The following is a 16,046-nucleotide window of genomic DNA, read 5'->3' as shown; positions in this document are numbered from 1 at the left end:
GTCCTCTCCTATCAGATTCCTTCTTCTTTAGCCCTTTACCTCTTCCACCTATCTTGTCACAGCATCAGTCCCCTAACCCACCCATTTTTCCCCTCACCTGGTCTCACCTGTCACCTGTCCACTTGTACTGCTTCTCCTCCCCCATCTTCTTTTCCTGGCTTCTGCCCTCATTTGTTTCAGTCCTGATGAAGGGTCTCAGCTCAAAATGTCGACTGTTTCCCCCTGTAGACGTTGCCTGATACACTGAGTTTCTATAGGACTCATGGTTTTGTATGTCAGCTTCAATTCTGCGGGTTGTCCACCTCAGCTCAGCCTTCAGGCATTTCTCTGACTCAAAATACCCCCAGTGCAGCTTTAAAGGAATACAATGTTCAGGCAGAGAGAAAAATGTAGAGGATTAATTAAGTAGGTCAGTGTTATGGAGGGAAGTGTTAGAGGGATTAATAATCAAATACAAAATCAGTTCTAGCACAAAGAAATATTTTGAGACATAAAACTAAAAAGCAGATGTATTTTGTTACATTTGTTAACATGCCATGTTAATGGGGTTATTTTATAGATCTCCCAATAGCCAGCAGGATTTAGAGGAACAAATTTGTAGAGAGAAAGCAGACAGTTGTAAGGAAAATAAGATTGTGACAGTAGATGATTTTAACTTTATTGACTGGGATTCCCAAACTGTAAAAGAACTAGATGAGATAGAGTTTGTCAAATATGTTCAGGAAAGTTTTCTTAATAAATGTACAGAAATCCCAACTAGAAAGAGCATGAAACTGGGTCTCCAATTAGGGAACAGGACAGAGCCAGTGTCTGAAATATGTGCAGGGGAATACCTCGGGTCTAATGATCATAATTACATAAATTCAATATAATTATGGAGAAGGATACGCTTGGTTTTCAGGCTTATATTCTAAACTGGAGAAGGCCCAGTTTTGATAACATCAGAAAGGATCTGGCAAATGTGGATTGGGATAAATTGTTCACTAGCAAAGGAATGCTTGGTATGTGGGAGGCCTTCAAAAGTGACATTTTGAGAGAACATAGTTTGCATGTTCCTGTTAGAATAAAAGGCAGTGATAACAGTTTTAGGGATCTTTGATTTTCAAAGGATTTTGAAGCCTAGGTTATATTAATGTATATGGCAGATATAGAAAGGAAGGAACAAAAGGGACAGTTAGGAATGTAAGAAATACAAGTGTACACTGAAGAAAATCAAGAGGTCTAAAATAAGGCTTGAGGTTGCTCTAACAGACAAGGTGAAGGGGAATCCCAAGGGCTTCTACAGATATATTAAGAGCAAAAGGGTATCAAGGGACAAAATTGTTCGACTTGAAGGTCACTGTGGTAATCTATTCATGGAGCCTAAAAAGACACAGGGCATCTTAAATGGATAAATGGATTTTTATATCTGTATTTACTTAGGAGACAGACAAGAGCATCTATAGAGATGAGGCAAAGCAGCAGTGGGGTCATGGACCATATCTGGATCACCGAAGAGGAGGTGTTTGATGTTTTGAGGAAATTAGGATAGAAAAGTCCAGGCCAGAGCTGGGCTAGGATTTATGTTATAAACCCAGTGGTTAATTAATCGTTCAAGTTTCAAGATTCAAAGGTTCAAAGTAAGTTCTTGGAAATTTCCTCAGTACTCTTTCAATCTTATTGATGTCTTTTACTGTAAGTGACAAAAGTACACATAATATTCCAATTTGGCTTCTCCAATGTCTTATTCAACTTCAAATTAACATCGCAACTTAAATGAAAGAAAATGAACAATGTATTTTGGAGAACTATATTAACCTGAGAGGTGGTTAGAATGTGGATCTAGTGTTAGATAGCTTACTGAGTGAGGAACATGGAAGGAGAGCTCAGATGCACATGTGGGAGAAAGAGATGAAAGAACATTCAGGTAGGGTGAGATGAAGAGGGATGGGGAAAGGCTCATACAGAGCATAAATGCTCTGCTTCAATGTTATTACTCATTGTAAACTGTCCCAAACCTCTTCCATGTCATAATGGTGTGCTTTGCCCACAAATCATGAACCACAAAGACTTCTCCTTACTCTAGTAAACAGTGGCAAGGAAGAACAAATGCAAGTCCCTCTAAATCCCACATTTTCAAGGCAGAGTTCTGTTTTATTGGCGGGGGGGAATAAACACCTGATGGAGTGAGTTCACTTTAAGTTTGTTCTGCTTTATTCCATGCTGGAAAACTTTAGGAAGCCATTTATCAGCTGCACTGACAACAGTAACAAGAGCAGCAACCCTGACCACTGCAACAAGATCCATTTCAATCTCCAGCCAAACCTCCTCCAGCACTCCATTAACAACCGATACCTCAGGTTCGTTGCTAATTGACCCAGGTACTGCCTGGAAGATGAAGTGAAATTGCCAGTATTATGACAGCATTTGCCTAACTGTGTTAATATCAATTTCTCCTAAATATCGCACATTTATATATTAATTAAGACAAAGGACTGAGACCCTTAAATATGACATGGAGAGCAGCAGTGCCCTCAGACAGAAAACAGAGAGCAACAGCTGGAACAGAATCCACAGCAGCAGTGCCCTCAGACAGAAAACAGAGAGCAACAGCTGGAACAACAATCACTTTCATTAGTAGCAACACCTCAGGTCAGTACATTACAGAATGTGTTCAACTCTGCATGCTACTTCTGGTCATAGAGGTGGGCTAGGATTCACTGTAATAAATGCAATGCTTAATTAATCATTCAAGATTCAAGGTTCAAAGTAACTTTATTATCAAAGAAATTCAATAGAATAAATGAACATTACACACAAAGACTAACAACCAATGTGCAAAAGAAGACAAACTATGCAAATACAAAAAAAACTAATAACAAAAAAGAAACAAACAAATAAATAATACCGAGATCTTGAGTTGTAGAGCCCATGAATGCCCTGCCGTGGCAGGGCTTGAATGCTATTACCTCTTACAATGTAAAACCAGGCGACATAGGTGCCAACAGGGCCTCACTTCGAGAAGAGCTCAATGCCTTCTATGCTCGCTTTAACTATCAAAAAATGGAGGAACAGTCATGAACTTCCACAGCCCCCAATGGCCCAGTGGTTTTAGTCTCTGAGGTTGATGGGAGAGCATCTTCAGGAGGGTGAACCCACGGAAAGTATCTGACCTAGATACGGTACCTACCCAAGTACCAAAGACCTGTGCCAATCAACTGGATGGAGTGTTCACCGATATCATTAATGACATGGTTCGACAGTCTGGGGTACCCACCTGCTTCAAGCAAGCCTCAATAATTATCATACAGTAGCACTTATATCCGCTGTGATGAATTGCTTTTGGAGGTTGCTGATGAAATGTATCAGCTGCTGCCTGAGGAACGCTTGGATCCATTCTAATTTGCCTACAGGCATAACAGGTCCACAGCAAATGCCGTTTTAATGGCTTTTCACTCAACTTTAGAACATCTGGATAGCAAAGGTGCATACATCAGGATGCTCTTTATCGACTGCAGCTCGGCATTCAATACTATTTTTCCCACAAGACTAATCAATAAGCTTCAAGATCTTGTCCTCAAAACCTCCTTGTGCAATTGGATCCTCGGCTTCCTTACTTGCCAACTCCAGTTGATTTGGATTGGCAACAACATCTCCTCTACAATTTCCATCAACACAGGTGGACGACAAGGCTGTATGCTTAGCCCCCTGCTTTACTCGCTTTATACTTATGGCTGTGAGGCTAAGCACAACTCCAATGCCATATTTAAGTTTACTAACAACACCGCTGTTGTAAGCCAAATCAAAGGTGGGTGATGAATCAGCATATAGGAAGGAGACTGAAAATCTGACTGTGGTGCTACAACAACAACCTGTCACTAAATGTCAGCAAGACCAAGGAGTTGTTTATTGTCTTCAGGAGGAGGAAGCCATAGGTCCAGGAACAAGTCTTTATCAGGGGATCAAAGGTGGAGAGGGTTAGCAACTTTAAATCCCTCTGTTTTATCATTTCAAAGGATCTCATCGGGGCCCAGCACATAAGTATAATTATGAAGAAAGCACGGCAGTGCCTCTACTTCCTCAGAAGTCTGCGAAGATTTAACAAGACATCTAAAACTCTGACAAACCTCTATAGATATGTAGTGAAGAATATATTGGCTGGTTGCATCACAGCCTGGTATGGAAACGCCAATGTCCTTGAACAGAAAATCCTACAGAATGTAGTGGATATGGCCCAGGCCTTCATGGGTAAAGCCCTCCACTCCATTGAATACATCTACATTGAGCACTGTTGCAGGAAAGCAACATCCGTCATCAGGGATTCCCACGACCTAGGTCATGCTTCCTTCTCACTGATGCCATCAGGAAGGAGGCACAGGAGCCTCATGAGCCACACCACCAGGTTCAGGAACAGTTATTACCCTTCAACCATCTGGCTTTTGAATCAAAGGGGATAACCTCACTCAACAACACTCACTCCATCATTGAAATGTTCCCACAACCTATGGACTCAGTTTCAAGGACTCTTCATCTCATGTTCTTGATATTTATTGCTTATTTAATTTTTTCTCTTTTTGTATTTGCATTGTTTGTTGTCTTATGCACATTGGTTGTGTATTCACACAAGAAAATGAATCTCAGGGTTGTATATGTACTTTGATAATAAATTTACTTTTGCACTTTGAAGATTGTTTATATTCATTCGTTAGTGCACAAGTGTAAAGGGTAATGAAATAATGGTTACTCTGGATCCGATGCAGTATAAAAACATACTATAAGCATAAAGAACACAGTAAAAAATCTGCAATAAATGTAAATATAAAAGCAATCCTATAAAACAGAATGTACAAGTAACTGAGTGTGGCCATGTGTACACAAGATGTGACATTAGGAACAGGAGTATCTGTACATATGTGTCTGGCAGGAGATGATAAAGTGACAAAGTGACTTGGCAAGAAGAACTCTTGTAGGTAGCAGCAGGGCACATGGAAACACAGTAAGAGAGTGGCTGTGTCCGTGTAGGGATGAGATGTGGAGAGGAAGGGTAAGGTAGCGGTGTGTGGGGGGAAGGGTGCCGAGAGGCTATGGATATGGATGTAATGGTGGGGGGTGGGGGGGTGGTGGGCTAGGGTTGGGAGAGAAGACCATCTGTTATACGTTTGGGAAACCTGGAACTATTGTAGAATGTACTGTAATATAAAGAGTATCGGCATGCTGTTGTAAAGTATCTTTTTGTGAAGGACACTAAGTATTACAAGTATTTACAGAAGGTAGCTAATTGTAAATATTCTTCCTCTTATATAAACACCAACTTAGGAATGGAAACAGTAACAACCAGGAAAACACTGGCAGGAAGAACAATAATTTCTCCTACACCAACAGAAACAACTTCTGACTTTGCCTCTACTGTAACTACCACAGGTCAGTTGCAATTAGTCAGATTACCCTCCATATCCTTATACCTTCCCTGACTCTGTTATCACCAGCAACTCTCTAATCCCGCTAACTTCTTGCAAGTGTCTAATTTCGTCCTCTTGATCATCCCCAATTTTTGGCACTTGACTGTTGATGACTATTTGAATGGTGTCAAGTTAGGAATAGGGGAAGCACAACAAGATCTAGGTGTCCTTGTTCATCAGTCACTGAAAGTAAGCATGTAGGTACAGCAGGCAGTGAAGAAAGCTAATGGCATGTTGGCCTTCAATATAAGGGGAGTTGAGTATGGGAGCAAAGAGGTCCTTCTGCAGTTGTACAGGGCCCTGGTGAGACCACGCCTAGAGTATTTTGTACAGTTTTGGTCACCAAATTTGAGGAAGGATATTCTTGCTATTGAGGGAGTGCAGCGGAGGTTCACGAGGTTAATTCCCAGGATGGCGGGACTGTCATATGTTGAAAGATTCGAGCGACTGGGCTTGTATACACTGGAATTTAGAAGGATGAGAGGGGATCTGATTGAAACATATAAGATTATTAAGGGTTTGGACACGCTAGAGGCAGGAAACATTTTCCCGATGTTGGGGGAGTTCAGAACCAGAGGCTACAATTTGAGAATAAAGGGTAGGCCATTTAGAATGGAGTTGAGGAAAAACCTTTTCACCCAGAGAGTTGTGGATCTGTGGAATGCTCTGCCTCAGAAGGCAGTGGAGGCCAATTCTCTGGATGCCTTCAAGAAAGAGTTAGATAGAGCTCTTAATGATAGCGGAGTCAAGGGATATGGGGAGAAGGCAGGAACGGGGTACTGATTGAGTGTGCATGTACCGCTCATGCATGCAGCCTGTTACAGCCGTTCCAGACCAGTATTCTTACTTTTTTCTTCTTACTTTTTAACTTACGTTATGTTTTGTACTTTTTTTTTGCACGGTAACACGTCGAAGCTGCACCCTCTCTAACATGCTGGTAGAAAGAGTTTTATTTGGGTTTTTAGCGCTGGAAATAGTTACATTCCGACACATCTCATTAGTGGGACAGAAGCATGGTAGCATTGTGTATTCCAGGGACCAGCTAATTGAGCTTATGCTGGCCGGTTTAGCGAGCAGAGTGGCGGACACCCCTGCTGAAATCTGGAGGAAAACACACAGAGGATGCAGAGGGGGATCACAAAGTCAAGGAAAGAGGACCAGGTCGAGACAACAGAGATTTATGGAGAAGAGGAGTTCGGTGGGTAATAAAATGGTTGAGTTGACGGCGCTAGCCAGGAGTCAGAGAACATTTCGGAAGTGCCATGTTTTACCGAAACAGGGCTGCACGAGGACATACCCGATCAAAACTTCTCCATGGACGGCTTCCAGACCGTTCGGGCTGACCAGAAGTGCACTGAGAGCGGTAAGCGTAAAGGAGTTGGGTGCTTACTGTTCTGGTTAACAACAGATGGTGCAATCCGGGTCATATTACGATTGAGGAACGTGCTTGTAGACCGGATATTGAACTTTTTGCTGTTGGACTTAGGCCATATTCCACCAAGATACAACACTGGGCGTCACGGGAGATTGTTCCTGCCTGTGGCCATCGAACTTTGCAGCTCCTCCCATGGAGGGTCAGACACCCTGAGCCAATAGGCTGGTCCTGGACTTATTTTCCATCTGGCATAGTTTGCATTTTGTTGTTTGATTGTTTGTGGTTTTTGTATCGCTATATTTATGCTCTATTCCTGGTTGGTGCGGCTGTAATGAAACCCAATTTCCCTTGGGATCAATAAAGTATATCTATCTATCTATCTATTGTGGATGATCGGTGAATGTCGGTGCTGGCTCGAAGGGCCGAATGGCCTTCTCCTGCACCTATTGTCTATTGTCTATTGTGACTTTGGTGACGCTGCCAAGACCCCAAGCTCTGGAATACTCTCTATGGACCTCTCTCCTTTAAGTCCCTCCATGAAACCTGCTGCTTTGATCGAATGCTTTTTATGTCCTGTGCCTAGTAATAGAGCAATGAAACATTTTAAAAAGGCAAACTCAAAAAGCTTAAGTGCATTAATTTCTGCAGCCAAATTATTCTTTCAAAATCCTGAGGAAGTTCAGCATATCTGCCTTTGAAATAGTGGCCTGGACAGTGAAATCTGGTGAAGATGAAACTTTGCCACACTCACAAAGTAGGGATTCTTTAATCTCCCTTCTGCAGGTGGGTTTATGTTCCTTGTCATTCCACTGTACACATGTATACAGCTCTGCTACTAAGGTGCAAAACACAGCACATATATTAAATACAGCACATAACATTATATTAACACAACAATATTAACAGATAATTTTAAAATTCTGTAGATGTTCAAGTTGACTTAAAGTGCATATATGATATTTTGAAAAAGTGGGACTTATATAAAAGAGACTGTTCGCACCTGAACTGGAAGGGAATAATATCCTAGCAGTAAGGTTTACTAGTGATGGAGGATGGTGAGGGTTAAACTAGAGTCACAGGGGGATGGGAACCAGAGTGCTAGAACAGGTGGTGTTAAGACCTTAGACAAAGTAGGTGCAGGTAATATCCTGAGCTGCGATATATTCAATACAAGAAGTATCATAAGAAAGGCAGATGAGCTCAGGACATGGATCAACACATGAATTTATCACATTGTGGCCATTAGTGAGACTTGATTGCAGGAGGGGCAGGTCTGGCTGCTAAATGTTCTGGGGTTCTGTTGTTTTAGACGTGACAGAGCGGGAGGGTCTAAAGGAGGAGGGGTGGCATTATTAATGAGGGAAAATGTTATGGCTGTGCTCAGTCAGGACAGACTGGAGAACTCACTGAGTGAAGTATTATGGAACTGAGGAATAAAAATTGATGTATTTATATTACAGACCATCCAACAGTCCATGGGAATTAGAGGAACAAATTTGTAGAGAGATTGCAGACTAGTGCAAGAAACATAAGGTGTTATAAAAGCATAAGACCATAAGACATAGGGGCAGAATTAGCCATTCATCCCATTGAGTCTGCTCTGCCACTTCCTCATGGCTGATCCCGGATCCCATTTCAACCCCATACACCTGCCCTCTCACCATATCCCTTGATGCCCCGACCAATCAAGAATCTATCAACTTCCGCTTTAAATATACCCATGGACTTGGCCTCCACTGCAGTCTGTGGCAGAGCATTCAACAGGTTCAGCACTCTTTGGCTAAAAAAAATTCCTCCTTACTTCTATTCTAAAAGGTCACCCCTCAATTTTGAGGTTGTGCCCACTAGTTCTGGATATCCCCACTAGAGGAAATATCCTCTCCGCATCTACCTTATTTCGTTCTTTCAACATTTGGTAGGTTTTAATGAGATCCCCATGCATTCTTCTAAATTCCAGTGAGTACAGGCCCAAAGCTGCCAAACACTCCTCATACATTAACTCCTTCATTCCCAGAATCATCCTTGTGAACCTCCTCTGGATTCTCTTCAATGACAATACATCCTTTCTGAGATAAGGAGGCCAAAGCAGTTGACAGTACTCCAAGTGTCGCCTGTTTGTGTCTTATAAAGCCTCAGCGTTATCTCCTTGTTTTATATTCTCTTCTCCTTGAAATAAATGCCAACGCTGCATTTACCTTCTTTACCACAGACGCAACCTGTAAATTAACGTTCTGGGAGTCTCGCATGAGGACTCCTAAGTCCCTTTGCACATTTGATGTTTCAATTTTCTCCCCATTTAAATAATAGTCTGCACTATTTTTCCTTTTACCAAAATGCATTATCAAACATTTCCCAACACTGTATTCCATCTGACACTTCTTTGCCCATTCTTCCAATTTGTCTAAGTAATTTGCATTACTTCCTCAGCACCACCTATCCCTCCACCTATTTTCGTATCATTCACAAACATCAATTCCATTATCTAAATTATTGACAAACAATGTGAGAAGTAGTGCTCCCAATACTGTCCCCTGAGAAACACCACTAGTCACTGGCAGCGAATCAGAAAAGACTCCCTTTATTCCCACAAGCTGCCTCCTCCCTGTCAGTCATTCCTCTATCCATACCAAAAAATTTCCTGTAACACAATAGGATTTTACCTTGTTAAGTAGTCTCATGTGAGGCACCTTATCAAATGCCTTCTGAAAATCTAAGTAACTGACTTCCACCGCCTTTCCTTTGTCCGCCCTTCTTGTTACTTCCTCGAAGAAATCTAACAGATATGTCAGGCAAGTTTTCCCTTTACAGAAACCATGCTGACTTAGACTTATTTTATCATTAGTCTCCAAGTACCCTGAATCCTTCTGCTTAATAATCACTAATGGCAGGTGATCTTAACTTTCTACATATTGACTGGGACTCCCATACTGCAAAAGGACTAGGTGGGATAGAGTTTGTCAAATGTGTTCAGGAATTTTTCCTTAATCAGTACACAGAAGTCCCAATGAGAGAGTGTGTGATATTTGATCTGCTATTAGGGAATGTGCCAGGTCAGGTGACAGAAGCTTGTGTAGAGGAACACTTTGCATCTAGTGATCATAGTGCCATTAGTTTCAAAGTTTATATGGAAAAAGATAGGTCTGGTCCATGGGTTGAGATTCTAAATTGGAGAAAGATCAATTTTAAAGTATCAGAAAGGAACTGACAAGTGTGGATTGGGACAGGCTGTTTTCTGGCAAAGTGTATCTGGTAAGTAGGAGGCCTTCAAAAATATAGTTTTGAGAGTACAAAGCTTGTATGTGCCTGCAGAATAAAAGGTAAAGATAACAGGTTTAGGGAACCTTGGTTTTCAAGTAATATTGAGGCCCTAGTTAAGAAGAAATGGACGGTGCATAGCAGGTAAGGGCAGGTAGGAAAATATGAGGTACTTAAGGAGTATAAGAAATGTAAGAGAACATTTAAGAAAGAAATCAGGAGGTCATCCTCGCAGTCAAGGTGAAGGAGAATCCTAAGGGATTCTACAGGTATGTTAAGAGCAAAAGGATTGCAAGGGACAAAATTGGTCCTCTGGACGATAAGAATGGTAATCTATGTGTGGAGACGAAAGAGATGGTGAAGAAAGTAAATGCATTTTTTGCATCTGTATTTACTCAGGAGACAGACCCAGAGTCTATAGAACTGAAGCAAATCAGTAGCAAGGTCATGGACCCTATGCAGATTACAGAACAGGAGGTATTTGCTGATTTGTCCTCATAATCTAATCTAATCTAATTAGGATGGATAACTCACCAGGGTTGACTTTATTCCTTGGAATGTTGAAGGATGAGGGAGATTCAATAGAGTTATACAACATCTCAAAGGATATAAATGCAACCAGGCTTTTTCCACTGAGGTTGGGTGGGACTACAACTAGATGTTATGGGTTAAGGGTGAAAGGTGAAAAGTTTAAGGGGAACATGAGGGAAAACTTGATGTTGATCCTGAGATGTAGCTTGGGATGTTTTACTTCACTAAAGGCATTGCATAAAGGAGGTGGAGGTTGAAGAAAAGCTTCTGGAAGATGCACATTATATCACCATCCATAATTGGGGCTTTGATTGAACATTTTGATTGCTGGCCTGTGCTGCGAAAGATAACATTACAAAAATGTGCATTACATTTAGTACTCACAATGTGGTTACCTCTGTGTTGGGGAACCCAGATGCAGGTTGGGTAACCTTTTCTCAGAACACTTCCATTCAGTCCGTAAGATAGCCATTTCTTAGAACACTTCCATACAGTCGGAAAGGTAACCATTTCTCAGAACACGTCCATTCAGTCTGAAAGTGTGACTCTGATCTTCCAGTCGCCTGTTACTTCAATTCTCTGCCCCCTCCCCACTCTGAAAGCTCTATCGTTAGCCTCTGCATTGTTCTTGAGATGTCCAGCATATTTTTGGGGAGCAGTGCTTCATGGAAACATAGAAACATAGAAAATAGGTGCAGGAGTAGGCCATTCGGCCCTTCGAGCCTGCACCACCATTCAGTATGATCATGGCTGATCATACAACTCAGAACCCTGCACCAGCCTTTCCTCCATACCCCCTGATCCCTTTAGCCACAAGGGCCATATCTAACTCCCTCTTAAATATAGCCAATGAACTGGCTTCAACTGTTTCCTGTGGCAGAGAATTCCACAGATTCACCACTCTCTGTGTGAAGAAGTTTTTCCTAATCTCGGTCCTAAAAGGTTTCCCATTTATCCTCAAACTGTGACCCCTCATTCTGGACTTTCCCAACATCGGGAACAATCTTCCTGCATCTAGCCTGTCCAATCCCTTTAGGATCTTATACGTTTCAATCAGATCCCCCCTCAATCTTCTAAATTCCAACGAGTATAAGCCTAGTTCATCCAGTCTTTCATCATATGAAAATCCTGCCATCCCAGGAATCGATCTGGTGAACCTTCTTTGTACTCCTTCTATGGCAAGGATGTCTTTCCTCAGATTAGGGGACCAAAACTGCACACAATACTCCAGGTGTGGTCTCACCAGGGCCTTGTACAACTGCAGTAGTACCTCCCTGCTCCTGTACTCAAATCTTCTTGCTATAAATGCCAGCATACCATTCGCCTTTTTCACCGCCTGCTGTACCTGCATGCCCACTTTCAATGACTGGTGTATAATGACACCCAGGTCTCATTGCACCTCCCCTTTTCCTAATCGGCCACCATTCAGATAATAATCTGTTTTCCAGTTTTTGCCACCAAAGTGGATAACTTCACATTTATCCACATTAAATTACATCTGCCATGAATTTGCCCACTCACCCAACCTATCCAAGTCACCCTGCACCCTCTTAGCATCCTCCTCACAGCTAACACTGCCACCCAGCTTCATGTCATCCGCAAATTTGGAGATGCTGCATTTAATTCCCTCATCCAAGTCATTAATATATATTGTAAACAACTGGGGTCCCAGCACTGAGCCTTGCGGTACCCCACTAGTCACTGCCTGCCATTCTGAAAAGGTCCCATTTATTCCCACTCTTTGCTTCCGTCTGCCAACCAATTCTCTATCCACATCAATACCTTACCCCCAATACCGTGTGCTTTAAATTTGCACACTAATCTCCTGTGTGGGACCTTGTCAAAAGCCTTTTGAAGATGCAAATATACCACACCCACTGGTTCTCCCCTATCCACTCTACTAGTTACATCCTCAAAAAATTCTATGAGATTCGTCAGACATGATTTTCCTTTCACAAATCCATGCTGACTTTGTCCGATGATTTCACCACTTTCCAAATGTGCTGTTATCACATCTTTGATAACTGACTCTAGCAGTTTCCCCACCACCGATGTTAGGCTAACTGGTCTATAATTCCCCGGTTTCTCTCTCCCTCCTTTTTTAAGAAGTGGGGTTACATTAGCCACCCTCCAATCCTCAGGAACTAGTCCAGAATCTAAAGAGTTTTGAAAAATTATCACTAATGCATCCACTATTTCTTGGGCTACTTCCTTAAGCACTCTGGGATGCAGACCATCTGGCCCTGGGGATTTATCTGCCTTTAATCCCTTCAATTTACCTAACACCACTTCCCTACTAACATGTATTTCCCTCAGTTCCTCCATCTCACTGGACCCTCTGTCCCCTACTATTTCTGGAAGATTATTTATGTCCTCCTTAGTGAAGACAGAACCAAAGTAGTTATTCAATTGTTCTGCCATGTCCTTGCTCCCCATAATCAATTCACCTGTTTCTGTCTGCAGGGGACCTACATTTGTCTTAACCAATCTTTTTCTTTTCACATATCTATAAAAGCTTTTACAGTCAGTTTTTATGTTCCCTGCCAGGTTTCTCTCATAATCTTTTTTCCCCTTCCTAATTAAGCCCTTTGTCCTCCTCTGCTGAACTCTGAATTTCTCCCAGTCCTCAGGTGAGCCACTTTTTCTGGCTAATTTGTATGCTTCTTCTTTGGAATTGATACTATCCCTAATTTCCCTTGTCAGCCACGGGTGCACTACCTTCCCTGATTTATTCTTTTGCCAAACCGGGATGAACAATTGTTGTAGTTCATCCGTGCGATCTGTAAATGCTTGCCATTGCATATCCACTGTCAACCCTTTAAGTGTCATTTGCCAGTCTATCTTAGCTAGTTCACGTCTCATACCTTCAAAGTTACCCTTCTTTAAGTTCAGAACCTTTGTTTCTGAATTAACTATGTCACTCTCCATCTTAATGAAGAATTGCACCATATTATGGTCACTCTTACCCAAGGGGCCTCTCACGACAAGATTGCTAATTAACCCTTCCTCTTTGCTCAAAACCCAGTCTAGAATAGCTTGCTGTCTAGTTGGTTCATCTTTTGTCTAGACATGCCAGTACAATCAGCACTGAACTATTCCACGGATATGGATTTGTTTCAATTTGTGATGCTCTGTGTCATGTGACTTTGACAGCTTTGGCTTGCTTCACATCGCAGGCATTCCTTTTGCTCTATCCACTATTCTTCTGCAATTTACAACACATTTGTCTGCTTATTTTTCCGGTTTGGGGCCTCCCTGTAATGTTTTACTGCTAATGCAATGGTTTCTCTGTAGCAGCAATGTTTGGGTTAAGACTGGAGATAACAGGGCTTTGGAATGTGTGGGCTATTCAATGAGAGAAATTTTGTTCTTTCTTGTGAGTCTGGAAGAGAGATTTTTGCGGTCTTTTGTCGGCGAGAGAGAAAGAAGGAAGACACGTGTGGAGAGAGCTGGTAGGCCAGCGGATGGATGCAATTGGAGCGAGGGTCCAAAGGTCGGCGACGCTCGGAGGAGGTGGATGGTTGATGAATGGCTGTATTTGTGAGCTCCAACGTGCACTTTTGACTTTTCCCTTAAAATGGGTCCTTTTTCTTTTTATTTTCTTTACTAACCCTATATTCAGATTAAGATTTATAAAGTTCAATCATTTAATTGCATATGGTGTACTGTCGGATATTTTGCGGTGCGGATTTGTAACCGGGCAACACATCAGAGGGTATGGAGGGAAGGCTGGTGCAGGGTTCTGAGTTGGATGATCAGCCATGATCATAATAAATGGCGGTGCAGGCTCGAAGGGCCAAATGGCCTACTCCTGCACCTATTTTCTATGTTTCTATGTTTTCTATCACGCAGCATCCACACAAACAAGATTTCTCAGTTTGGCGGGACCAGAGGTTGTCTTCCCCTAGACGAATGCGTGCTGGCCGAGCCTGAGGGTTACAGACTTCAGGAAGATTTAGCCTGTACTGCTCCCTGTTACTATTGATGATGAAGACCTGGATGTGGTGAGGACCTACGAGTACCACGAGGGGTGCACCTGGATGATAGACTTGAGTGGAGCACCAACACAGAGGCTATGTACAAGAAGGGCCAAAGTTACCTCTATTTCCTGAGGAGACTGAGGTCCTTTGGAGTATGCAGGCCTCTCCTTCACATATTCTACCAGTCTGTTGTCGCCAGTGCAATCTTCTATGTGGTGGTGTGCTGGGGCAATGGCATCAACACGGGTGATGTCAGCAGACCCAATAAACTGATTAGAAAGACTGACCCTGTTATAGGAATCAAATGGGACACACTGGAGGCTATGGTAGAACAAAGGACTCTATGGAAAATTTGCAATTCTGGACAATGGTTCTCACCCTCTGCATGCCACCTTGGATGAACAGAGGAGCAATTTTAGTAATAGACTAAGACAACTGCGCTGTTCCAAAGAGTGCTATATGAGGTCATTCTTACCCTCGGCCATTAGGCTCTATAATGAGTCAACTATAGCTGGGGAGTGATGACCCCCTCTTGTTGACTGTTTGAGCTAACTTATTTTTTATTCTTTCTTATTTCTTTTCTAATATTTGTATATCTGTGCGCTTGTAATGCTGCTGTGACACTGTGATTTCCTTTGGGATCAATAAAGTAGCTGTCTGTTGATCTATCTGTCTTATATGTGCTATATGTGTTTTGTGCTGTGTGTGGCTGATGGTACTGTATGTCGCACTTTGGCTCCAGGGTAATGCTGTTTTGTTTAGCTGTATTCATGAGTATTTCCCTATGGTTGAATGACAATTATACTTGAAAAATTTGAACTAGAGGTTGAATAGATTAGGACTTTATTCACTGGAGTATAGGAAATTGAGGGGACATTCGATAGATGTATACAGAATTATGAGGAATACAGATAGGGTAAATGCATGCAGGCATTTTTTCCATTGAGGTGAGTGAAGCATGGGTTGAGAGTGAAAGGTGAAACATTTAAGGGGATCGTGATGGGGAATTTCATCACTCAGCTGGTAGTGAGAGTGAGGAATGAACTGCCAATGGAAGCGGTGGATGCAGTTCGATTTCATCATTGAAGACAAGTTTGGATAAGTACGTGGCTGGGAGGGGTATGAAGAGCTCTGGTCTGGGTGCTGGTTGATGGGACTGGGTAGAGTAACAGTTCAGCACAGACTAGACTGGCCAAGGGGCCTGTCTCTGTGTTGTAGTGTTCAATGACTGTGGACTCCTGGAGCCAGCAGTACCACTAATCCTCTGTTTTCATTTAGCATCAAGGATCACACACAAAGAACTGCTGGCATGTCATTGGTGCCGTTAGACCATGCATCAGAGAAGAACAGTGTTAAAGGCTGGCAATGTACAAGTTAACAAGAAAGACAAGTTTTCACACATTGCTTTCAAGTTCCTTTAAGAATGTTCCAGAGCTCTGCATGTCCAGTGAAAGCTTCTCAAAATGC

At 42.2% G+C, this 16,046-nt stretch overlaps 2 protein-coding genes across 6 annotated transcripts in view; one reads left to right on the top strand and one right to left on the bottom strand.

Moving 5' to 3' along the window:
- fbxo18 (F-box DNA helicase 1) overlaps positions 1-16,046 on the bottom strand; it is a 148,673-nt gene that overhangs the window by 4,729 nt on the left and 127,898 nt on the right. The gene's annotated exons all lie outside the window — the stretch shown is intronic.
- Positions 1-16,046, top strand: part of LOC140186952 (uncharacterized) — a 143,984-nt gene that overhangs the window by 107,774 nt on the left and 20,164 nt on the right. For 3 of the 4 annotated variants that reach the window (XM_072241795.1, XM_072241797.1, XM_072241794.1), the window contains 3 exons: positions 2,217-2,339; positions 2,467-2,631; positions 5,296-5,400. In XM_072241795.1, the coding sequence (XP_072097896.1) occupies positions 2,217-2,339; positions 2,467-2,631; positions 5,296-5,400 (393 nt within the window). The remainder of the gene's footprint in view (positions 1-2,216; positions 2,340-2,466; positions 2,632-5,295; positions 5,401-16,046) is intronic. The other variant, XM_072241798.1, reaches the window with a different exon arrangement.

Source organism: Mobula birostris, chromosome 23 (genome assembly GCF_030028105.1).
Source record: "Mobula birostris isolate sMobBir1 chromosome 23, sMobBir1.hap1, whole genome shotgun sequence".
NCBI lineage: Eukaryota > Metazoa > Chordata > Chondrichthyes > Myliobatiformes > Myliobatidae > Mobula > Mobula birostris.
This window is presented reverse-complemented; position numbering and strand designations above follow the sequence as displayed.